Raw genomic sequence first — 25,101 nt, 5'->3', positions numbered from 1 at the left:
GAGGGCGAATGTGGTCCCTATCTTCAAGAAGGGGGAAAAAGGATGACTCAAACAATTACCATCCGGTCACCCTCACGTCGATACCAGGCAAGATTCTGGGAAAGGTCATTAAGGAAGTGGTCTGCGAACATTTAGAAACAAATGTGGTCATTGCTAATAGTCAACACGGATTTACCAAAAACAAAACAGGCCAGACTAATCTAATCTCTTTTTTCGATAGAGTTACAAGCTGGGTAGATGCAGGGAATGCCGTGGATGTAGCCTATCTGGACTTCAGTAAGGCCTTCGACAAAGTCCCCCACGACCTTCTGGCAAATAAGCTAGTCATTTTGGCCTGCATAAATAGGGATATAACGTCTAGATCCAGGGAAGTCATGCTGCCCCTCTATTCTGCCTTGGTCAGACCACACCTGAAAGACTGTTTCCAATTCTGGGCACCTCAGTTGAAGGGAGATGTTGACAAGCTGGAAAGCATCCAGAGGAGAGCGACTAAAATGATCAAGGGTCTGGAGAACAAGCCGTATGAGGAGCGGCTTAAAGAGCTGGGCATGTTTAGCCTGCAGAAGAGAAGGCTGAGAGGAGGCATGATAGCCATGTACAAATATGTGAGGGGAAGTCATAGGGAGGAGGGAGCAAGCTTGTTTTCTGCTGCCCTGCAGACTAGGACGCGGAACAATGGCTTCAAACTACAGGAAAGGAGATTCCACCTGAATATTAGGAAGAACTTCCTCACTGTGAGAGCTGTTCATCAGTGGAACTCTCTGCCCTGGAGTGTGGTGGAGGCTCCTTCTTTGGATGCTTTTAAGCAGAGGCTGGATGGCCATCTGTCGGGGGTGCTTTGAATAAGATTTTCCTGCTTCTTGCAGGGGGTTGGACTGGATGGCCCATGAGGTCTCTTCCAACTCTACGATTCTATGATTCTGTGATGAGCTCCATGCATACTCAGATGGGAGCATCCCTCCTTTTCTTTTCCCTTAGAGCCTGTACCAGCCATGTCTTCAATGTCTGAACATGTTCTCTATCCCTTTCCATCCCATTGGTAAGCAGAAACAATAATGGGTCCTCCTTGGCCTTGAGAGATGCCAGGAGATGGTTTGAGATAAGGTGCAAAGGGCTAGAGAAACAGTCATTCCAAAAGAGACATGTATGCATATAGGAAACAATTACTCATGTGTATTTCCCTAATAGGATGCTGAACAATGTGCATAAATGTGATTTTTAAAAAAGCTGTACACAAATATTTTCTTTTTCAAGGGCCAAGTTCATTTTTGTACCTCTAGCTTGTATCTTGTGTTTGGTGCTCTACTGCAGCTTTCTAAAGTGCATTTTCAATGCACACTGAGTAATGTAGTTGCTCTCTTCTTCATTTGGTAGGAGGCAGTGCGGGCAGTGCAATGTCGGTGGCAGTGAAAGTTGCCAAGGAACTAAAAGAGGGACAGCGCTGTGTTGTCCTCTTACCTGACTCTGTGAGAAATTACATGTAAGACAGTCTTTGTTTTTCTTTTCATATTTGGATATCCCTGACTTTACACCATTTAGTTCAAATGTGAGTGAATGTATTTGTGTTGATTAAAGGGCTAGAGATTTTACATCATATTAAAGGAAAGGTGGAAATTAATTTAAAGGTTGTATCTAGAGCAACAAGAAATTCCTTGGCACTATTCTTACGAGATTGTTTTATCTCTACTTCACCGGGCTGTGGCACAGCTGGTTAGCAGCCAGCTGCAATAAATCACTATGACTGAGAGGTCATGAGTTCAAAGCCAGCCCAGGTCAGATTGAGCATCTGAGAATTAAAAAAAATAGCCCAGCTCGTTGTTGACCTAAGCAACCCGAAAGATAGTTGCATCTATCAAGTAGGAAATTTAAGTACTGCTTAGGCAGGGAGACTAATTTAACTAATTTATGACACCATAAAAATCATCCAGTGTCAGGACCCAGGCTACAGAGCACCAATAACCATACGCAGAGGCCAGATTCAATCTAATATCTTTATTAAGGAAATATATAAGATTAATAAAAATAAATGTAAAAGTTAGTTCAGAAGCAGACCTTTCAGGAAAGGTCAAAATTAGTCCAAAAAAGCAATGTCCAATATGAAATATTATGATCCAAAGTTGTAATCCAATAACCGAAACACTCACTTTGCCAGGCAAAGTGAGGGGAGATGACAAGGTCCTTTAGTCCATAAACTTGAGCAAGGCTAGGAAATAACTTGATACTTGAAGCAAGGCTTAAAACGTGGAACAAGGTAACAAGGAACAAGAACAAGGTCCGTGGAATAACTTGGTAAAATCCGTGATACAAGGCAAGGTATAGTCCCGGGAAACAAGCAAGGTCCGTAGGTAAACAAAGGCTGGAAACTGGAGCGAAGGCTGGAAGGCAGGCAAAGGCTTGAGCGGGAACGAGGCTTGAAACGGAGCGCGCTGTCCAGACACAACTCGCTCCGGAGGCTGACGAATTGACTCCGCGAAGTTACTACGCGGGTAAAACACCTATATAGAGTCTAACTTTCCCGCCAAAGCAGTTCTCTGGGAACCAGAAACGAAAGCTAAACTCTGGGACCAGATGTTTGACTCCCTAAAGGTTCTCACGGAAAGCAGTCTTAATTGGCTACATTCTTAGCTGCAATTCTAGCACTCCTGCGCGAAGCTGCTTCCAAACCCCTCTGTTGTTTACAAAACTCACGGCGCAAGAACACGGGAGATGTGGGCTCTGGGTTTGTTTGACATACTTCTGGGACACAACTTTCTTGCAGGTGCAAGGTTCCCAGATCTGCCTGGGAAAGATCTGGCTGAGAAGATTCCAGTTCTGACTGGGAAGGTAAAAAACCCAAGTTTTCTTCTTCATCAGGGATTACAATGTCCTGAGCAGGACTACAAGGCCCATGGGTCATCACACTATCCCCCTCCTCAAGGCCCCTCCCAAACTGGGACTCTCTCCCCGAGGCGCGAGGTCGCGGCTTGGCGGGATAGGTCTGATGGAAGCGACGGGTTAGATCAGGAGCATGGACTGTGGAGGCGTCTTCCCAAGAGCGTTCCTCAGGGCCAAAACCCACCCAGTCAATGAGATATTGTAGGCGGCGGCGGGGAAAACGAGAATCCAAAATGTCCTCAACCTCGAACTCCTCCTCCCCATTCATCAAAACAGGAGGGGGGGCCGGTTGGTCTGTATCAGGACGCACACCATCCGCCGGAAGGAGCAGGGAACGGTGAAACACTGGGTGGATGCGCATTGAACGCGGAAGTTGGAGTTTGAAAGTCACGGGGTTTAATTGCGCCACCACTGGATAGGGGCCAATGAAACGGGCATCTAACTTCCGGCAAGGGCGGTGGGAGGGCAGAAAGCGAGTGGACAGAAAAACCCGATCTCCTACCTTGATTTCGGGGCCCGGCTGGCGATGTTTGTCAGCGTGGCGTTTATAGTCCTCCTTGGCTTGGTCTAGTTGCTGGAGCAAAAGTTGTTGTACCGCTGTGAGTTCCTGCAGCCAATCCTCTGCTGCGGGAACTTCTGAAGTTTCAATGACAGGGGGAAAGAAACGTGGATGGAAGCCGTAGTTTGCAAAGAACGGCGTTTCTTTTGTAGAAGCTTGAACTCCATTGTTATAGGCAAACTCTGACAGTGGTAACAGAGAAGCCCAATTGTCCTGTTGGTAGTTTACATAACAGCGAAGATACTGCTCCAAAGTGGCATTGGTGCGCTCCGTTTGTCCATCTGTTTGGGGATGATGAGCTGAAGATAAGCGAGAGTCTATGCCCAATAGTTTTTGTAGTGCCTTCCAAAAACGAGAGGTGAATTGAGATCCACGGTCTGTGACTAAACTCTTGGGCAATCCATGTAGTCTGAAAACATGTAGAAGGAATAGATCTGCAGTCTCTTTGGCCGTGGGAAGACCTTCACAGGGAATGAAATGGGCTAACTTGGTGAAAAGGTCCACCACCACTAGGATCGTGGTGAATCCACAGGAAGGTGGTAGGTCAGTGATGAAATCCGCAGAAATTATTTCCCATGGTCGAGATGGGGTAGGAAGGGGATGCAGAAGCCCTGAGGGCTTCTCCCTTCTTATCTTGGAGCGCTGGCATACTGGGCAGGTGTTGACATATTTTTCCACATCTTTGCGGATCTTGGGCCACCAAAAATCCCTTAGGATCAGATGCATGGTTTTAAATAGTCCGAAATGCCCTGCTGGTTTGCAGTCATGACACAGACGAAGCGCTTTTTCCCTGCCCGGTCCGGGTGGGATATAAACATGATTTCTATAGCATAGCAGTCCATCTTTAAGCGAAAAGGGAAAATGCAGACCTTGACGAAGTTGGTCCTGCGCCCAGGCATCTGCTTGCTGACTAGCCCTGATTTCTTGAGCACAGATGGGTCCTGGAGTAGAGGAAGTTGAACCAATGGGAGTGGATTTGGTGTTCCCCACTGTGAGCGTGGCAAAGTTCTCGGGTTGTAGTAATTGGGATTCAAAGGTCTCCTTGCGTCCTGCAGCGTATTCCGGTTTACGTGACAGGGCGTCTGCTTGCTTGGTTTGGGCTGGGGTCACATAATGAATCTGGAAGTTGAAACGTTCAAAGAACAAAGCCCAACGTTGCTGCCTCTGATTTAGTTTGCGGGCAGTTCTTAGATGTTCTAGATTTCTATGATCAGTGTGGACTTCAATGGGAAATTTGGCCCCTTCTAGCCAATGTCTCCAAGTTTCAAAGGCTGCCTTTATGGCCAGTAGTTCCTTTTCCCAAATGGTGTAATTTCTCTCTGGTGTGGTTAGTTGACGGGAGTAAAAGGCACAGGGACGAAGGTGGTCTCCCACCGGTTGTAAGAGTACAGCCCCAATCGCCACATCAGAGGCGTCCGCTTGCACAACAAAAGGGGTTCCAGGATCTGGGTGCTGTAGAATTGGCTGGGACGTGAATAATTTCTTTAGTTGCTGGAACCCTTTCTCTGCTTGATCAGTCCAGCGGAAGGGCTGTTTTCCACGGATGCAGCTAGTGATTGGGTCAGACCAGCGGGCAAAATCTGGAATGAACTTGCGGTAATAGTTCGCGAACCCCAAGAAACGCTGCACCTCTTTCTTGTTAGTTGGCGCCCGCCATTCCAATACTGCTGAAACCTTGGCTGGATCCATGGAGAGCCCTAGAGGCGAGATACGGTAACCAAGGAAATCTACCTCTTGTAGATCAAAAGCGCATTTTTCCAACTTGGCATAAAGTCCATGATCCCGCAATCGTTGTAACACCATTTTGACGTGGTTCTCATGTTCTGATTGTGATCTAGAAAACACCAAAAAATCGTCCAGGTAGATTATCAAGAACCTATCTAGATAGTCCTGAAAAATGTCATTGACAAAATGCTGGAACGTTGCGGGAGCTCCGCATAATCCATAATTCATAACTCGGGACTCGAATAATCCGAATTTGGTCTGGAAGGCGGTCTTCCACTCGTCCCCTTCTCTGATGCGAACTAAGTTGTAAGCCCCCCGAAGATCCAGCTTGGTGTAAACCTTGGCTCCTCGAAGCCGATCCAGTAGATCCGAGATTAAGGGCAGGGGATAGCTGTTCCGCTTGGTGATATTGTTCAATGCTCTGTAGTCCACCACCAAGCGTAGTTCCCCTGACTTCTTCTTCACAAACATCACTGGGGAGGCGGCTGGGGATTGAGAGGGTCTAATGAATCCCTTACGAAGGTTTGTCTCTATGAATTCCCTGAGAGCTTCTTGCTCTGGTTCAGTCAGGGAGTATAGGTGCCCTCGCGGGATCGGGGCCCCCTCCACCAGGTCAATGGCACAGTCATAAGGTCTATGTGGGGGTAATTTCTCGGCTTCTTTTTCATTGAATACATCCCAATACTCGGAGTACTTCTTGGGCAGGGTGATGATGGGCTCGGTGTCTGTGGCATGGCAGACCTTGGCTACAAGGCAATGGTTTTGGCAGTACTGTGAAGCAAACTGCAGTTCTCTGTTGGACCAGGAGATGCTTGGGTCGTGGAGAGTCAGCCATGGAATTCCCAAAATCACAGGGAAATGGGGAACCTCGGTAACAAAGAAAGAAATCTCTTCCATATGTTCCCTTATCCACATCCTGGTGGGTTCCGACCACTGACTTACGGGGCCCGTCTTGAGGGGGCGGCCGTCTATGGCTTGTACCACACGGGCATTCTTGAAATCATGATATTGTAATCCCAGAGAGTCGGCATACTCTCTATCAATGAAATTGTTGGTGGCTCCGGAGTCTATCATGGCGTGGATCATGACGGGTCCCCTTTTTGCTGACCATAAGGTGACCACGAGAAGGAACAGGACCCCGGTTGGCGGCTCTTGAACGGGTTTTTTGACCGGGTTGGCGAGCCTCTCTACGCCCGGTCGTTGGCTTCCCCCGCCGGCTGTGTGCCAGCCGGCTCAGACGCCTTCGTCTCCGTGGAGGACGCCGCCGCAAGACGGGCGGCGGGCTTCCCTTTGGCTGGGCACTCTCTGGCGAAGTGGCCCCCGTTTCCGCAGTACCAACAGAGGTTTAAGCGTTGACGACGGGCCTTCTCGGCGGCATCTAATCTGGGACGCACGTTGCCCAACTGCATCGGCACCTCCTCGCTTCCTCTGGGGTATGGGGTTGGTGGTGGGGGTCTCCACACTGGACGTGGCTGAACGCTGGCGGGAGCGGGGGGTTTTGCCCCAGCTCTACCGCTCTGGCCTCGAACCCACTGTTTCCTGTTGGCAATCATGACTTCAGCCCGTAAACATTGATCAATGAGTGCTTCGAGGGTCTGGGGAGGATCCACCTTGGAGATTTCCTCCAGCATTTCGATGTTGAGACCCTCCCGGAATTGTCCCCTGAGGGCTACATCATTCCAGCCGGTGTTATGGGCCAGCACTCGGAACTCGGCTATGTACTGAGACATAGGTCTGTCTCCTTGGAAGAGGCGACGGAGTTTGTGACCGGCTGCCTCCAAATTGTCCTCGATTGCCCAAGTCTCTTTAAGGTGGTCCAGGAAGCGTTGCGCGGACCTTAGGTGTGGAGAGGCTTGGTCGAACAGTGCCGTCGCCCAGTTGGCCGCTGGCCCGTCTAGAAGACTGTAAACCCATGCCACCTTGATGTCTTCTTGGGGAAATTCGGCAGCACGGGCCTCTAGATAAGCTTGGCATTGGCGACGGAAAACATGAACCTTAGAAGCTTCTCCAGTAAACTTGGTTGGCAACGCCATGGCCGGTAGACGGATTCCGCGCTCCTTCAAACCTTTTATTTCTCCATCCTGGGCATTAAGCTTATCACGGATTCGATCCACCTCATCTTTGTCGATGGTGTAGGTAATCGGCTGGCCGCTCGGCCCAGGTACGGTTCCGGTAGACATTCTGGCCGAGGTTAATTGGTGCTTAGGGTGGCGGAGTCAAACTGTCAGGACCCAGGCTACAGAGCACCAATAACCATACGCAGAGGCCAGATTCAATCTAATATCTTTATTAAGGAAATATATAAGATTAATAAAAATAAATGTAAAAGTTAGTTCAGAAGCAGACCTTTCAGGAAAGGTCAAAATTAGTCCAAAAAAGCAATGTCCAATATGAAATATTATGATCCAAAGTTGTAATCCAATAACCGAAACACTCACTTTGCCAGGCAAAGTGAGGGGAGATGACAAGGTCCTTTAGTCCATAAACTTGAGCAAGGCTAGGAAATAACTTGATACTTGAAGCAAGGCTTAAAACGTGGAACAAGGTAACAAGGAACAAGAACAAGGTCCGTGGAATAACTTGGTAAAATCCGTGATACAAGGCAAGGTATAGTCCCGGGAAACAAGCAAGGTCCGTAGGTAAACAAAGGCTGGAAACTGGAGCGAAGGCTGGAAGGCAGGCAAAGGCTTGAGCGGGAACGAGGCTTGAAACGGAGCGCGCTGTCCAGACACAACTCGCTCCGGAGGCTGACGAATTGACTCCGCGAAGTTACTACGCGGGTAAAACACCTATATAGAGTCTAACTTTCCCGCCGAAGCAGTTCTCTGGGAACCAGAAACGAAAGCTAAACTCTGGGACCAGATGTTTGACTCCCTAAAGGTTCTCACGGAAAGCAGTCTTAATTGGCTACATTCTTAGCTGCAATTCTAGCACTCCTGCGCGAAGCTGCTTCCAAACCCCTCTGTTGTTTACAAAACTCACGGCGCAAGAACACGGGAGATGTGGGCTCTGGGTTTGTTTGACATACTTCTGGGACACAACTTTCTTGCAGGTGCAAGGTTCCCAGATCTGCCTGGGAAAGATCTGGCTGAGAAGATTCCAGTTCTGACTGGGAAGGTAAAAAACCCAAGTTTTCTTCTTCATCAGGGATTACAATGTCCTGAGCAGGACTACAAGGCCCATGGGTCATCACATCCAGCAGCATTTGGAATAAGTAATCCACCAAGGACTCGGTGTCACAATGGATAATGAAGCAGTTGCTTCCCCTGTAGCCAGATTCGAACATACCCTCATGAAGCCGGAAGCTGGAAAATGTTAAATTGTCTCTGTCTATATGTCGTATGGTATTGAATGTTTGCCATGTATAATGTGATCCGCTCTGTGTCCCCTTCGGGGTGAGAAAGGCGGAATAAAAATACTGTAAATAAATAAAATAAATTCTACTTTTAGGGCCAAATAGAATAGACTCGGTGAATAAATAAGATTTATGTTGACTTACAATTCAGTAATTGATTCTGTGGACTCACAATTCAGTAATGAATTCAGTGGATTTGTTCTCGTTGGGATTCAAACTATAACTGCCACTCTTCAATGACCCAATTAAGAAAGTTAAAAGTGCCTAAAAGAATCCAGACTCTGGAAACCAGAAACTAAAGTATTCATGCAAACATTGAAGTGATGAGAAAAGTATAAAGATAATAAAAGGCCTAGAATGGAGGGAACATATGTACTTTTCCTTTCATTCTATTTTGTCAATCACAAAAATCTCTATAGATTGTGTATTTTTGCTAGTGCCTCTGTGGGTTCAGCTAACAAAACAGGCTGATTCAGAAAGAGAAATAATGAAATGCCATTGACCACAGGGGGATTCTGTCTTCAAACACAGGTTGGCTTCTAATTCCCTAAAAGTCTTATTTATCAGTCTGGCTTTAGCAGGTAAATCATCTTATTATAAAATTCCGCAATAGAGTTCATTTATTAAAGCTATATAATATGCTTTTTTACCCGCTATCATTTCTTTTTGTAATTAAATTTAAATACTGTGGGTGTCCTGTAGGCTAGAAAATTACAGTTAGAATAGTCCAGTAGTAGTGTGATGGATCTTAAAGTTAGACTAAGGTCTGACACCATTTATTTTTCTTTGTTCCTCACCTATAGGTCTAAGTATTTAAATGACAAATGGATGATCAAGAATGGATTTCTAAAAGAAGATGTTCCAGAACAATATCCTTGGTATGACTCAGAATTTCAGACTTGACTCTATGAATGCATATTACCAATGACTGGTCCATTTTGCCTCCTGTATTTTCTTAGAGATAACTGTCTTGGCAATCAGACATGTAAATTAAGCCTGTATTTGCCTTGTAATCACTTTTTGATGAATGCAAAATGCAAAGTTACAGAAAATCAATGCTGATAGAAACAGATATTTTTACCACTTGAGGGAGCTTATGTTTTGAAAATGGCATAAACATGTCATCTAGTTTGACACTATCACTTCAACACTTATGTTTGTTGAAAAGTAATTAGAATGGTGGGGCACAGAAAGGTCAACTGATCGTTGATCTATTTATTTGTGCCACTCTTACTCCTTTTGTTTTTTAAAACAGGAATGAATTTAGTTGATAAAATCCAGAGATGCACTTAAGAGGAATGCACCTGGACTGGCCATAGTTTATAGAATTCATTGCATGTATTTGTGAGCAGTTGCATCACAGTCCATGCCAAATTCTGTGCTCAATCACTTGTGTTTTTGAGTAGTTTGTAACTCATTTTACAGAATATGTATATTTTGTATTCCAGGAATAGTTACACAGATCCATATTTTTCCCAATATAACATTCTTGTAGAGTTACTTATGCTTGAGAAAGTAACATAATGATCTTCTCTACTATTCTTGTAGGACTAACTTCTATAGGTGTGTTATAATAATAATAATAATAATAATAATAATAATAATAATAATAATAATAATAACTTTATTTTTATACCCCGCCCCATCTCCCCGAAGGGACTCGGGGCAGCTTACATGGGGCCTGGCCCGATAAAACAAACAAATAACAGTAACAAAGCAATAAAACAATTATCCCAGTAAAAAACATCAACATCAATAAAAACAATTATTAAAATCAACACGCATTATATTAAACTGCAAACAGACTTAATCTCCATTTCTATCTTTTCCCCCTTGCCTTCTACCTGTAGATTCTACACCCAAAGCCCTACAGAGAAAGACTTTGTAACTCCCTCCTGAGAGAGAATAGGCAATCCCGCACACTGTCCCCCTTTCATACGAAACTGGAAACCTGGATGTTCCAACAAGCTTTCCAGAAGGATTAGTCTCTAACTGGCCCAGTCCCTAGGTCTCCAGATAGTACTCTGTTCAGCACTTCACCCACTTCCCCAGCCCAATGATACGCTGCGCCCAGTCCTTTTATAGTTGAGTAGGTCCATTTTAGTACTCCTGGCCATTGGACTCCTGAACCTTGCCTGATGGAGTTTCAATGTACTCAGTTTTATATATATTTTACTTTTACTGTGTATGTTTTATCAGGGTTACTGTATTTTATGGTGTTTTTTATTTTTATTTTCATTTTTTAGTCTTTTTTTAATTTGCCATCATTTTGTTTATTAGTCACAGTTAGGTTTTTTACATTGTTTAATGTGTCCTGTCCTTATGTAAACTGTTTGTATGGTTTTTGTTTGGCATTGGATAGTTGCCATATTGTTGGAAACCGCTGTGAGTCCCTTCAGGGAGATAGGGCAGTCTATAAATAAAGATGATGATGATGATTTAAGGATTATTCATCATCAACTCAAAAACTCCTGTTTTCATCAGAATCCTTCTCAAAATGGTGACAAGAAGTGATTGTTCCAGCAACAATTTTGGGAAGGACTCAGATGAAGATAGGGGGATGTATGATCATTGCCAGTGGGTGCAACCAATAAGAGATATGTCAGGAATGGCAAATTGGCCCCTGTGCTCCTTATATTTGCCCAATCCTGGTCCAGACCAACATTTCAAATAAGATGCATGGCAGCCTCTATTTAGCTAGCTGAACCCATAACATGTGATGCTCTTTTTGCTTGACAGGTGGTGGAATATCAAGGTACAGAAGCTGAACCTGCAGGCCCCTCTGACTCTTCTTCCAGATGTGAACTGTCGGAAGGCCATTGAAATTCTCCGTGAAAAGACATATGACCAGGCACCAATTGTCGCTGAATCAGGGTAACTCTCTTCCTAACTAAGAACGTGCTTCAGCAAAGAATAGCTTTCTAGAGAACACTTCAGTCCTGTAACTGAAAGCGGGAAAGAGGATCAGCCTATGATCTGCACAATGGCCGATATCTTCAAATAAATATTCAAAATGTCTAGTTTATCAAAGACTCGGTGCCCATACACGGAGGATTCCTATATATTAGGAGAAACATGTTCCTATCCCACTGCCCAATTTGTGACCATCACATTACATTACATTGCAGAGACATGGAAGCAGGGGGGAAGCAGTTTTCCAAGATGAAGGGAGAAGTACATAGCTGTCATATTTAATAGGAACTTACAAGCCTCACTTGCAGAGAGACTGCAAAGCCTCATGAAGCTTATAGAAGGACTGCAAACATGAAGTGAAGCTTACAAGCCCTTAAAGATGGCAGCAGAGGCAGGAGCAAATTCCAGCTACCAGATAAGATCATTCTTGGCACATCTGAGGTGGCGGAAAGACCCACCAGTCACCCACTTTTGCTTTAGGAAGGAAGCCTGTCGATCAAAGACAGAAACAAGTGGTGTTCCCCACCGTGGATTTAAATGTACAGTATGATGTACGTTCCAATCTGCAGTGGGTTGAATCCATGGATTGTGATGGATGTGGAGGGCCCACTGTATTTAGATGTTTGAATAGATGTACAACATATATGTGCATTATTTTCCATGGGAACAGACAGTGGAACAAAACAAGGTGGACTCATCTGACTGCTTGCTTTGTCAGAAAAGTCTGTTGGTTTGTTCACTTGTGCCTGACAGTTTTTTAATTCCCTCTAAACATGTGAACACACAAGAGGCATGATAAAGCATAGTACACATTACACTTGGTCAACAGTGTTCAGAAAATTGCATTACAATGAAAAGAGTGTATAGGGGTTGTTTTTAGATTTCTGGCTTATTGTGAATTTGTCAGCAGCATGCTAATGAATATTGGGTTGCAGGGAGTTTTCCAGGCTGTATGGCCATGTTCTGGAAGCATTCTCTCCTGACGTTTCACCCACATCTATGGCAGGCATCCTCAGAGGTGGTGTTATTGGTTGACTGCTCCCATTTGCCTACAATTTGTTTATAAAGATTTCCAGAATAGGAAATCAGATTTGTCTTTTCCCAGATAAGTCAGAATCATACAACAGGTTTAATTCTATGTTTTTTAGGTTGGCTACCCTAATTTATTGACTTTTGCTTTTCAAATTCCTTTTCAGATTCGTTTCGTTTTTATACAGCCTGCATATATTTTGTGCTGATAATTTAAAACCATGTTTGTTAGGATCTTCTGTCCATCTGAACATTAAACTAGATATTAACGTAGTGTGTATATTCCCAATGATTAATACATGAAAAAGGGTAATGCTTCTCCCAAGATGGACACAACTGGCAGGAAAAACTGATCAATTTTTGTTAGACAGCAATAAAGATTATATGAACTAGTCTATTTGAAAACATGACAATCATGTCTTCTATTGTAGAGAAAGTGAGTTCTCTGACTCATTATTTTGTTCTGTGTGCATTCCTAACTATTTTGTTTCTGGGGTGGGAAATTCAAATGCATTTAATTTACTTTTCTCATGAATGTGAGTAATGACAGTGCAAAAATCTGTTTCCCCCCCCTGAAGACTCATTTTGGGAATGGTAACCCTCAGCAACATCCTCTCCTCAATCCTAGCAGGAAATGCCCAGTTCTCAGATCCAGTCATGAAAGTCATTTACCAACAATTTTCAAAGGTATTTAACTTTTAAAATTCAAGAGAAATCTGTGAGCAGCCTCAGAAAGGCTGGCATCTTAATTAGTAGCATACATGTGCATCTGTTGATCCTATGCTTACATTTTCTAATCATATGTCTGCATATGTCTTTTTTTTTAGGGTGGAGGTTTTTCTATTTTTGCAGTAACCAAACCCTTATCTGGACCATAAAGTCCCCATGCACAGCCATTCATTCATGGAAAGCAGGGGTGTAATCATGGATTGTGTATGTCCCTGGTACAAGATGTACAGTGGCAATATAACATGATTTTTGTTCCTAGGTTATAAATGTCATTTCCTTATTGGTTCTATCATAAAAACACGGAAAAGGTTTATTAAACTGCGAGAACTATTCTAACTGTAGGACATCCTGCAGCACATTTTACTATACATTTTCAATGAATATCACATTGAGTCTCAAGCAATTAAACATAGTTTGTGGCAGACATAAAAATGAAGTTTCTTGAATACAATAACTATTTTCAAAGTAAATATCACACAATTAAACAGAAATAACACTTTCAAACCAGGAATAGAACTTTTCCAACTTTTGTTACATAGTGTTATCTTCTGGGATGTCCAGAAAACTCCTGTGGAGAATGTAACCACATTGGTCTGGCTAATGGTTCTGGCTAATATCCCACTTCCAGGCACATAGGAGTGGCTTCAGTGGCTCTCCAGTAGGGCCAGAGGCCATAAGTAGCTTGGTGTATAACAGTTCCACATGTGGAACTACTGTGTTATGCTAACCATGACTTTCTTTTTATCTGGAAACCCTCTACAGGTTAGCCTGGATGATACCCTTGGAAAGCTTTCACGCATCTTGGAAAATGATCACTTTGCTATTGTTGTGCATGAACTGGAGCAATGTAAGTAATAATATAAGAATAAATAAAACTTTATTTATATCCTGCCCTATCTGGAGACTCAGGGCAATTCATAACAAATAGCAGCAACCATTCAATGCCATAAAGTGCAACCAAAGAATGGCAACATAAATCAAACAAAACATATTAAACAAGAGCATACAATAATAGTGAGATAATACACCAAATTAGACATCACATAGCTAAAATGGCATCTTAACAAATAAGCATTTAAGACAACACTTAAAAATTAGGGGCTAGGAACAATTAAAACATAACATTTAGAAGCCAGAAAAAAAAAACCCAATTCTATATTCCATTCCATTCTTTACCCCTAAGATGCATACCTGTGTCTTTAGAGGGAGCGTAACCCCATTCAACACAGCTTGTATCCCAATACCTTGATCTGTCTTCCGACTGACCAGGAGTACCTCTGTCTTCTCAGGATTTAGTTTCAATTTATTAGCCCTCATCCAGTCCATTACTGATGACAGTTGGTCATCATTACTGATGACAGGTAGTTCAATAAGGATTATTTTAAAGTCAACATCTCTTAACTTCTTGCATCCTATCAAATGGAGGGGCTCTCTACAGGATGGGGCTGTCAGATACCATGATGGCCCTATCCTTCATATCACATGATGCCATTGGCCTCGTCACCAAAATCAATGTGGGCATCTGTGAAAGAAAGCCTGTGCGTTCTGCCTCTTATTTTCATATGTCTTCTAAGCATCCTAAGAATAGTGGCAAAGGGCCAGACAAATTCTTCTATCACTCCTCGGGTGGTGCTGCCCCATTGGTATCTCCAGGTGGTAGAGCTGTCTGAATCCTGCAAAGTGAATGTTGGGTGGGTGCCTCAAAGATCTAAGGTCTCATTGCATGAGGAATTACTCCTTGTGAAATATCCAAAAACAGATGTAAACACATACAGTGTCAGGTTCTGCATGTCACTAAGGGGATTCCAGCCAATGTTCCAAAGTCTCATTTGGGGACATCAGCAATATGTAACCTCCTTCATTTCTGGGCACTTCTAGACAATGCAGATGGCACATCCTTCATGAAACAGATGGTTTTTGGTGTGGCCACAGCTGTTGATCTCCTTAGTTTCGTCACTACACAGGGCAAAAGTCATGAGTCAAGTGATGCAGCATCCAAATCAGCTTCTTCTGGAAGAACTTTCTCTGCAGCAGAATTTTAAAAGAAATAACTGAAAATGTTAAGTATAACATTCTGGATTTGTTTGCCAGTATGGTTAATTTATTGTTTTAATTTGTTTAACATACTCTGTTTAATGTCATCTTAATGCCATCAGTGGAAATAATCTGGGATTGGGATGATCTGATGAGAGCTTTTAAAATTAAAATAAGCAGTTACTATGATGACCTGTGAAAAATGAGATTCTCAGAAGATAACAGTAGACATAATGCTCCTGCGAAGGCTTGCGGAATCACTTTCTAGTTTATGTTTTGCTGTTTGTATTAATAGTGACTGAAAAATATTTCAAAATCTGCTGGCAGAGGAATTAACATTGCACATGCAAAAGCTTCCTGAAATAAATGTACAATTACCTATAATTCAGTTTATTTATACCAAGGAAATCTGAATCAACACTATTTCTGCTGGCAGAGGTGTAAGCAGAGGTGTAAGAACTATTCACCTATCTTTTTTGTTATGGCTGATCATAATATGGATAGATTACTACACTTAGAGTAATTTCCCAAAACATTTCAGTCACAAAATTCCCTTATGCTGGGCTAAGAATTATGTGGTCCTCCATGTACTGTTATATTGTGAATTCCAATGGTTTTCATCGCCATAGCCAATAGTGAGGAATTGTGGGTGTTTCAGTTCATCTACAAGGAAAAGCAACACTGAGCATATGAGCTTCATGTGGTTCCCAGACCACACAAAACCCTGAAAGGTGTGAAAACATGCAAACACACTTCCACCTATCCCCAAAAGCATCCCAGAACAACAAACATCCCAGTTTCCCTCTGCAGTCCACCTCAAAAAGGTGATAGGAGGTGACACACATTTGGTCTTGCTGGAGAGGGTACAACCTTTGAGAGGGATCTGGTTGAAAATGGTCCCCGGCCATCATACTGTTGCCAACTCCTACCTTAGACATTAGAAAGTCATGCAGATATCCACTTCGTTTTGGTTTCTACCCAGAAGAGACTAATGCCAGTGCTAGAGCTGCAAATTTGAGAGCAAAGCTTGAAAAGATCTACCGTAATCCCAATACAGCAACTATGGACAATCTGTGCCCAGCAGGTTGTATGAAGCTCACAAGAGTCTCCCCTGTGACTCAGCAGTGTGCTAACTGCTGTTCCATGAAACCTCCCTCCATCTGTTACTCTACTTCCTAGGACTTTGAAACGCCCTTTTTGCTGCTGTAGTTCTCACTACCTTACGACTCCACTCTCAAAACATTTTTGAGAGGAAAACTGCAAAGTATGGAGAGTTAGAACATCATGGGCTGCTGTAGCCCATAATACTCAATGGTTCTGCTCATGAGAATAACCAGGTTACATATTTGCCAGTACTCTTTTTAGCTTTGATACATACTTTTCTTAATCATTGATTGATTCTATGATGTCAGCATGTCAAGATGTCTTGAACGTTGTGCAAACTGACAATGAAGCTCTTTGTGCTGGAAACAAGAAAATCCAGTAATCCATTGGAAGATGTAATTGTAGATGAGTAAAAAAAAAACTAAACAAACCTGTAGTTAGAGATGCCATTAGCCAAGACTGTTAAACTTTGAATCTGTATGAGTTATTATAGAGTAAATAAAGGTTAACTTTCTTCTCATTATGTCAATGTCGCCACAAATGTCAAAGGATTGTTCATTGTGCACTGCGTGAAAATGCACTTCTATTTGGCTTTTAAAAATTATTACTATTATTTGTTGCCTCTTGATTTGAAATGGATTTTTTTGTTAAAATAAATTACTGCTCTGCATCTAACAAGACTACCCTTGAAATTCATTCTTCCTTTGCCAGAGACCTATATCCAAACAATGCAAGGTTTTTACAGCTGCTATTTGAACAAAATACAACCTTACTATCTTGTTTTGTTAACCAGTGCTCTTTTAGATTATATCATTATAGGATGGAGTTGACAACTTGTGGACCCTCATCCTTCAACCATTAAGTATTTTGGGCAGAGCTGGTGAGAATTGCAGTTTGTTATCAGGCATAATGCCTGATCTTGTTACAACATTTCTGATAAGACAGAAGGATCACTGTGGCTCTCTGGATGCCATTGAATTTTAACGCACATCAGCCCTAGCCAGCAGTCACTGTTGCAGTTTCATGGGATTTATGGTCTGGTCTCACTAGAAATACTGCATCCAGTTCTGGATACATTATATCAGGAAGGATAGGTCTGGAAGCAAAGCCCTTTGAGGAGTGGCTTAGGAAGCTGGGTATAAACACTGGAAGAAGAAAAGGTTAAGTGGTGACATGAAGATTGCCGGTTCAAATCCAATCCAGGGAGAGTGCGGATGAGCTCCCTCTGTCAGCTCCAGCTCCATGCAGGGACATGAGAGAAGCCTCCCACAAGGATGGTGAAACATCAAATTATCCAATGTCCCTGTGCAACGTCACTAATTATTGACAGCTTCATCGCAGGGCGGTGATAGGCTGGCAGTGAGTATTTCATGGCATCATGTGATAAAGGCGCTCAAAAGAGGAGACAGTCCTGCTATATACCTCACAACCTCTGAGGATACTTGCCATAGATGTGGGCAAAACATCAAAATAATACTTCTGGAACATGGCCATGCAGCCCAGAAAACACACAACAACCTAGTCCTACTATTGTGCCAATTTTCCACCTCTGTGCAATGAAATCAACTGTTGAATAGTAATCCAACATATAGGTAAATCCAACATATAGGTAAATACAAGGATCAAATAGATCTACTTTAGTTGGCACTAAAACAGAATTTAGACTTATAGGGAAAATATCCTATCTAAGTTTTGCCTGAGTTCATGGGAATGTCTCAATACTTCCTCATCCTTATAATCTTTCAGTGATTCTCCTACTCTCAATCACAGTATGGGGACAGCCATAAAAAGTGAAATCTCTTAAAGGCATATAATTCTTTGGTTAAACAAGCTGAACCAGTTTCACAAGTCAACGTGGCACAGGATTGCTATCAACGTTTTTATGAAGACTTAAGAAATCATTGCGCAACTGTCCTCAAGATCTGGTTAGCATTCAGTAACTATCTGATGTTCCATTAACCTTCCGCTTCTTTCTTCCTTATTTTGAATCTCCAATAAACTTGGTTTTTAAAGCTAGCACACAAGTAGGTCTTCATTTTTTATTGTTGCCACGTGTCTTCAAGTCATTCGAGCTTACGGTGTCTTTAAGGAAAATCAATGAGGTTTGGTTGACCAGATTTGTTTAGAGGAGGGTTGTTTTTGCCTTTCTTGGAGGCTGGGAAAGTGTGACATGCCATCCAGTGAGTTTCTGTGGCTGAGTGAGGATTTGAACCCTGGTCTCCCGAGTCCTTGTCCAATACGCAAACCACTCAAATAATTTTTTGAGCTACAAACTTGATAAATGAAGTGAATGCAGTGGATGTTACATGTATTGTATTTCAGTAAAGTCTTGAACAAAGTCCCATGATATTCTTGCAAATAAGCTAGTAAAATGTGAACTAGACAATGTTAGGTGGATTGGGAAATGGCTGACTGTCTGAACCTATGAGGTGCTTACCAATAGTTCCTCCTCATATCCTGGAGAGAAGTGACCAGTGGGGTGACACAGGGTTCTGTCCTTGGCCCAGTACTAGTCAACATCTTTATCAATGACTTGGACAATGGAACAAAAGGCTTGCTTATCAAATGTGCAAATGACTCCAGATTAGGAGGGATAGCTAATACCCTAGAGGACAGGAACAGAATCCAAACTGATTTTAACAGGTTAGAGAACTGGGCCAAAACTAACAAAATCAAATGCAACAGGGAGAAATTTAAGGGCAAAAAACCCCCAAATGCACAGGTATAGGATGTGTGACACCACTCTTGAAAACAGTCCATGTGAAAGTGATCTAGGAGTCTTAGGTTGCATCTACACTGTAGAATTTATTTGCTTTTAATTGTCATGGCTCAATGCTATGGAATCATGGGAAGTTGTAGTTTGGTGAAGCTCCAGCAATATTGACAGAGAAGGTTAAATACCTTGTAAAACTAAAACTCTCATGATTCCATAGCATTGGATCAACAGTTTAATGCACCCTATGGTCACTCAGTAGCCAGGAAGATGTCTTGTCTAGTTGGCATTGCCCTGGTAAATAATCAGCAGTCTTTCTTTCCATACCTTCATAGTAGGTACATAGATGGAGATTTACACTCTGATAGATCTTGAGGGAGCTGAGATTCTAACTCTGGTATTAAGAATTATCATGCATTGCTGAAAGCACTACACCTCACTGACTCTCAGGCAAGATATCACATTACTGAAATATTAAGAATTCAGTGTTCAATGGGGAAATCCGTAAGGAGAGATACAATTATCATTTAGGAAGCCACAGCATTTTTTTGCACATAAAAATATTGTCCCAGTGGAAAAAATGAAAATAAAATAAAGGCACAATTTGTCTTTGTTAGTGTATTTTTTTAAGATTAAAAGTGTATTGTTGTCAAGAGTTCATTTCATTCTTTTCTAGAACCAGATTGGCAATGGTAACTGGTTTCTGTTGAGATATATGTAACATACCTTTCCAGCTTTTAGCCCCACCTAGCAGCTTACTTTAGGAGCTTTCCTTCCACTTCACTGGTATAAATAGAGCACTTTCAAGCTTGAAGCAGCATCCAGCTACTCAGGAATAAGCACAGACTGTGGATCAAACCATCTGTAGCACCAACACCAGAAATATATCCAGGTAAATATTGTGCTTTTCATGATAGAAGGGGATTTGACTATGTCAAATTCTTATTGCTGTCATGAAATAAGACTGAGATATTGTGGTTTTATTTATTTTTTTACGAAAAATCAAGTGGCAGAGATGAAAGAATTGGGTTGATGATTCCATTTATCCATATTTGTACTGTAAATTATCCTACAAATTTGAACTGAATAGAACCATAGGGTTGGAAGAGACCACAAGGGCAATCCAGTCCAAAATAGCAGTTTAGAAACATTTTAGAAAACAGAGGAGAAAGTTGGTAAAAAGGGGAGGAAAGAAACTTCCATTGTATATGAATTGCAAATCTTGGAGAGATGAACCATAAATGGGAAACTACAGATGAACTTCAGGTCTAAGTGACCTGTACCTAGTTGAGACAGATTGCTGAAAATTTGAAACAGGATTTATAATCTGCCTTCCTTCTTGCATGTTATTTGGTGTACACACTGAAATAAGAAATGAAAAAAGTAAGTAGCAGTGCTGACACTGAAACAAATAAAAATCTGTGGAGGACGAATGCCTTTATTACTAAATGATTTTTATTGTTTACCAAATTTGTGAACAGCAGACATAGACATAAACTTAAGCAAACCAAGCAAATTTAAAAGCAAAAACACCAACATTAACTGTGACAAGCAGGTGGAGATGAGAGAGAATAGAAGAAGGGTGGGGGGCTAGGGCGGGAGGGGAATGGGGAAGAATAGGGTAAAAGTTGGGATGGGGGTAACATATACTATAAAAGGTGAAAGGAAAGGGAAAAGAGAAAAAAAGAAAAAAGATTATATAAATAAAAAGAAAAAAGGAGAGCAAAAGATAAAAAAACCATGTATATAGAGGATATATATTTATATCCCTTATTATAGCAAAGAAAAAAATAGAAAAAAATAATAAAAAGACTTCTATCCATTTGCATGTTGTAAGTGTATAAAGTTCAGTTCATCTCATGTTAATTCTTCTATCTTTATTATCACAGGCATTGCCTTCTTTCTCATATCGGAGTTGTTGTTCTTCCCGGAGTTCTTCTGTTAAGCCTTCAAATTAGAATTTTAAATTTCTTATCTTTTAAATAATTTTTAACAGGTTCCCAATTTGTTTTTGTTTTTTTGTCTGCCCTGATCGTTTGATAGTAAATATGTTAATTTGTCCATATTCATAATTTCTAAGACCTTATTTATCCAAGAGTCAGTCTCTGGTATTCCTTTCTCTCTCCATTGTCTGGCATAGATCATCCGGGCAGCTGTTACTAAGTAGTAGAATAAAGTTTCCTTGTTCTTATCATTTTCCATATCCATCATACCTAGAAGGAAGTATTTAGGGTCTAATTTAATGCTAATTTGTAGGTTTTTTGTATCTCTTGGTAGATTTCTTTCCAAAATGCTTTAGCTTTCGCACAAGTCCACCAACTGTGGAAGAAGGGACCTTCTTCGACTAATGCCTTTATTAGACCAAATCAAACTTCCATTTTCTTGAGAATTTTTCATCAGAAAAAATAATAAACAATGCAACACAGCAAAGGGGTGGGTGTGTGATATTCATCCCACTGAGTATTAAGTCATAAACTTGATCAAAGTAATTTAAAGACTTCTTTGTTTTTCACATATATGGGATATAAATTAAGTTTATTATTATGCACTCAAAATCAGAAAAGACACTGAAAAACACATCAAATGGCACTTGTGAAATTGGTAGGTATAATAAATCTCTTAATCAGGCTGGCCTCCAAACCCTAGGAATCCTGCCAGTCATCTAGCCAAAAGCGCCAAAACAGGCTATTTTGCCCCATGTGAAGAGGTTCTTAGTCTACTGAAGCCTATGCTACTAGCTTCAGACTTTCAATAAGTCACAAAAGTGCTACAAAATCCCTTGGCATACTGATATTCCAGACCAGTGGCTCCCAACCTGTAGGCCACAAGAACGAAAATCTGGTCTGTGAACCTCCTTCCTCTTTATTTTATTTTATTTCTGCTCCTTTCCGCAGACCTGACCAGCTCTGCCCCTTTTGGTACTAATGTTGCAGAGTGGCCCTGGTCAAAGTGATCCCCTGTCAAGTGGTCCCCGGTCAAGTGGTCCCTGGTCAAAGTGGTCCCTGGTCAAGGTGGTCCCTGGTCAAAGTAGTCCCTGGTCAAGTGGGACCTGGTCAAAAAGAGTTGGGAACCACTCTTCCAGACTAACATTGCCCTGTCTTTGAATTGTACTAGGGATTAGTAAGAACCACATAACTATATAGGGTTTACTTTTAGTTGCCATGTACAAGATTATACAGTAAGCAATCCAAAGACTTACACTGTGCTAAATAATCAGCATTTCTTCCTGTAAGAAAATAGAAATGGTAAGTAAACCAATGATGTTCCGTTAGAAGTTTGGTAATTGTTTTTATTTGAAAAGGAAAAGCCAAATGAAAGATTGTGATGAAAAAACTTACGATGCTATTGACGAACATTGTTGCATTGGATACAGAATCATGAAACCTGAGGTCTTCCTTTGCCTGCTGCTGAGCTGCTGCTTCCTTCATGATGCTGACTGCAAAAGCCCAATCCCTCGGTGTCTCTGTCCTCCCCACTTGCAACTTGGTTGTCCCAAGAATGGATACCTTCTCCTGGGAGAGTCCGTGTACATTGACTTTGCCACCCAAAAATGTACTTGCATATCTCATGACAAGATTCAATGCGCTTCAACTTGCCCTGAAATTCCTCCAACATGCAAGTATATAGGAAGGCCTATGGATGGCTGCGGTGTTTGTGCTTGTCCCATTGACAAATATAATCATGTAGAAGCCGGTGGAAAGATTGAAAAGAAATGTGAAATTTGCATATGTCCTCCAGATGGTGGAAAATTAAAGTGCCAAGCCACCTGCAAGACATAGTGTAAAAGATGTTTTACATGCTAAATCGGGGGGGGGGGGGGGAGAGATACTGGGTAGAAGGGATCTATAAATTGTAAGCTGATTTGAATTCTTTCTTAGGAGAAAGATATGATACAAAATGAATGAATGAATGACTGAATGAATAAACCAATTGCATTATTAAAGAACCCTTTTGGTATTGTAGTTATTATATCTGACCTGGACCTTTATTGATTATTAATGTATTTTATGCAACTCCTGACCTATTTTTTAAAACTATATTGGTAGACCACAGTGCCAGCTTTAGCTGCTAGGTGGCAGACCTCTCTAATCAGAAGTCTTCAAAACTGAGGACGTCGTGGCCTAGAACAGTGGTTCTCAACCTGGGGTCCCCAGATGTTTTTGGCCTTCAACTCCCAGACTTCCTAACTGCTGGTGAAGTGGCTGGAATTTCTGGAAGCTGTAGGCCGAAAACATCTGAGGACCCCAGGTTGAGAACCACTGGCCTAGAAGCAAATAAAATCATGGCCTATTTGGCTGTAGCATATGTAAAGGTGATCATCTTGCTTTGTATCCTATTGAACTAGTGATTCTGTTGACCCTAAATACACAGCCAGAATAGCCTCTGTTTCCCTTGATTATTGTAGGAAAGGGAGCTAGGGCTTGAACATGTCTGAATCATCCATGGCAATGCAAAATAATTTGTGGTGCTAGGTAGCTTGGCGAGAAGTTTCTCCTGGGTACTGATTCTTGGACTTCTTGTGAAATAGGGAAATGCTTACTCATTCACCATGATCCAGACAGTTACTGTATGCACAGTCTCACTTGTGAAGTCATCACTCAGGACTGCATGTTTGCAACTCTATTTCAAAAATCCAGCATCCCAGTAAGATGTTTTAGCTCCACCCTCAAGACATTAACTGACAGAATAATGAATTTTTGAAAGGGCTACTACATGTTTAACTCAACATTTTTTTCCCATACAGACCTGTAAATGCTTCCAAATTCCTATCTGCAACTGCTATGCCTCATTTGAGGACTGGGGGGTTTCCAGACAATATATTTTACTTACAACTCTCCTGTTTTGATTCCATTGCTGGTTTTCTCCCATATTCTTTTCCAAAACCAAGTCTATTAAGGAGGAAAAGTTGGAATAAATACACAATGAGTAGTAGTACTTTTGACTCATTAGCTTTCTGCCTAAGTACCCACAGCATAATGTACATTCTCTATATAACAAGAATACAACTTTAAAATGTTCTTAGAAGTTAAAATAAAAGCCATAACAAACCATTACCTTGGGCAGGCTACACTTCTTGTCAGCGTCACAGGCAGGCAACAGCAAACTCTTTCTGAAGAAATACTGCCAAGAAAATCCTGTGATAGGATTGCTATACATCACAGTTGAATTATGCAGATTTCTTCATGTGTGTTGAAAGTGCCCTAAGGTATCAAGATTGGAAATGGGATTGGTTTCTATGCTAGGTAAAGGTAAAGGTTTTCCCCTGACATTAAGTCTAGTCGTGTCTGACTGTGGAGGTTGGTGCTCATCTCCATTTCTAAGCCAAAGAGCTGGCGTTGTCCATAAACACCTCCAAGGTCATGTGGCTGACATGACTGCATGGAGTACCATTACCTTCCTGCTGGAGCGATACCTATTGATCTACTCACATTTACATGTTTTCAAACTGCTAGGTTGGCAGAAGCTGGGGCTAACAGCGGGAGCAAACCCCACTCCCCGGATTCAAACTGCCAACCTTTTGAACAGCAAGTTCAGCAGCTCAGTGGTTTAACCCGCTGCGTCACTGGGGGCCCTATAGTATTTCTATCCAAAATGTTACGTCAGTTTGTCCAGTGATGCAGAGCATTATTAATGCTATCCATAGTTAAGGGTCCTCAATGCCTTGTAAGAAATTTATATAAATTGGAATTCCACAAGCTGGAATGGCAACTTCCAACCATTTGAGAGAGACAGATCGAACTTTGAAAAGCTGGTTAAACAGGACTTAGATATTGATGCGAAGGGACAAAGTGATGTATAACTGAGATCTACTTGTGAGAAACTCTGCTATGCAGAACTGTTGGCCCCATTTTAGGAGGCAACCCCTGGCAGTGAGACCAGGGAGAAGCCTGTTGGCAGAAACCCAGGAAAATGATCAGCCTGAGCTGCCCATTGTGAGTCTTTCCTGTGGTGAGCATACAGATCAGGCCCAATTGAAATCAGCCAGCAAGCAAGGAGAGAAGGTGATTTTCAGCCAAGGAAGATTCTATTATCTGCAAATAAGATGCTAGCTAGTGATTCATTCAC

General features: G+C 41.9%; 1 protein-coding gene and 1 long non-coding RNA gene across 5 annotated transcripts in view; both read left to right on the top strand.

Moving 5' to 3' along the window:
• The window catches only part of LOC100566739 (cystathionine beta-synthase), a 51,858-nt gene extending 34,856 nt beyond the window's left edge, over nt 1–17,002 (top strand). For all 4 annotated transcript variants that reach the window (XM_008107463.2, XM_062975158.1, XM_008107464.2 and 1 more), the window contains 6 exons: nt 1,375–1,480; nt 9,317–9,391; nt 11,253–11,387; nt 13,034–13,142; nt 13,947–14,031; nt 15,063–17,002. In XM_008107463.2, coding sequence (XP_008105670.1) covers nt 1,375–1,480; nt 9,317–9,391; nt 11,253–11,387; nt 13,034–13,142; nt 13,947–14,031; nt 15,063–15,226 — 674 coding nt within the window. In that variant the 3' untranslated portion in view covers nt 15,227–17,002. The remainder of the gene's footprint in view (nt 1–1,374; nt 1,481–9,316; nt 9,392–11,252; nt 11,388–13,033; nt 13,143–13,946; nt 14,032–15,062) is intronic.
• Nucleotides 17,003–19,572: 2,570 nt separating this feature from the next.
• LOC134297478 (uncharacterized) lies at nt 19,573–22,981 on the top strand. Its single transcript, XR_010004233.1, has 2 exons — nt 19,573–19,927; nt 22,409–22,981. It is a non-coding gene; the product is annotated as an uncharacterized LOC134297478 (long non-coding RNA).
• The last annotated feature ends 2,120 nt before the right edge of the window (nt 22,982–25,101 follow it).

This window comes from Anolis carolinensis, chromosome 3, assembly GCF_035594765.1.
Source record: "Anolis carolinensis isolate JA03-04 chromosome 3, rAnoCar3.1.pri, whole genome shotgun sequence".
Classification (NCBI taxonomy): Eukaryota; Metazoa; Chordata; class Lepidosauria; order Squamata; family Dactyloidae; genus Anolis; species Anolis carolinensis.
The sequence above is the reverse complement of the archived record's forward strand: the minus strand, read 5'-3'. Positions and strand labels throughout refer to the sequence as shown.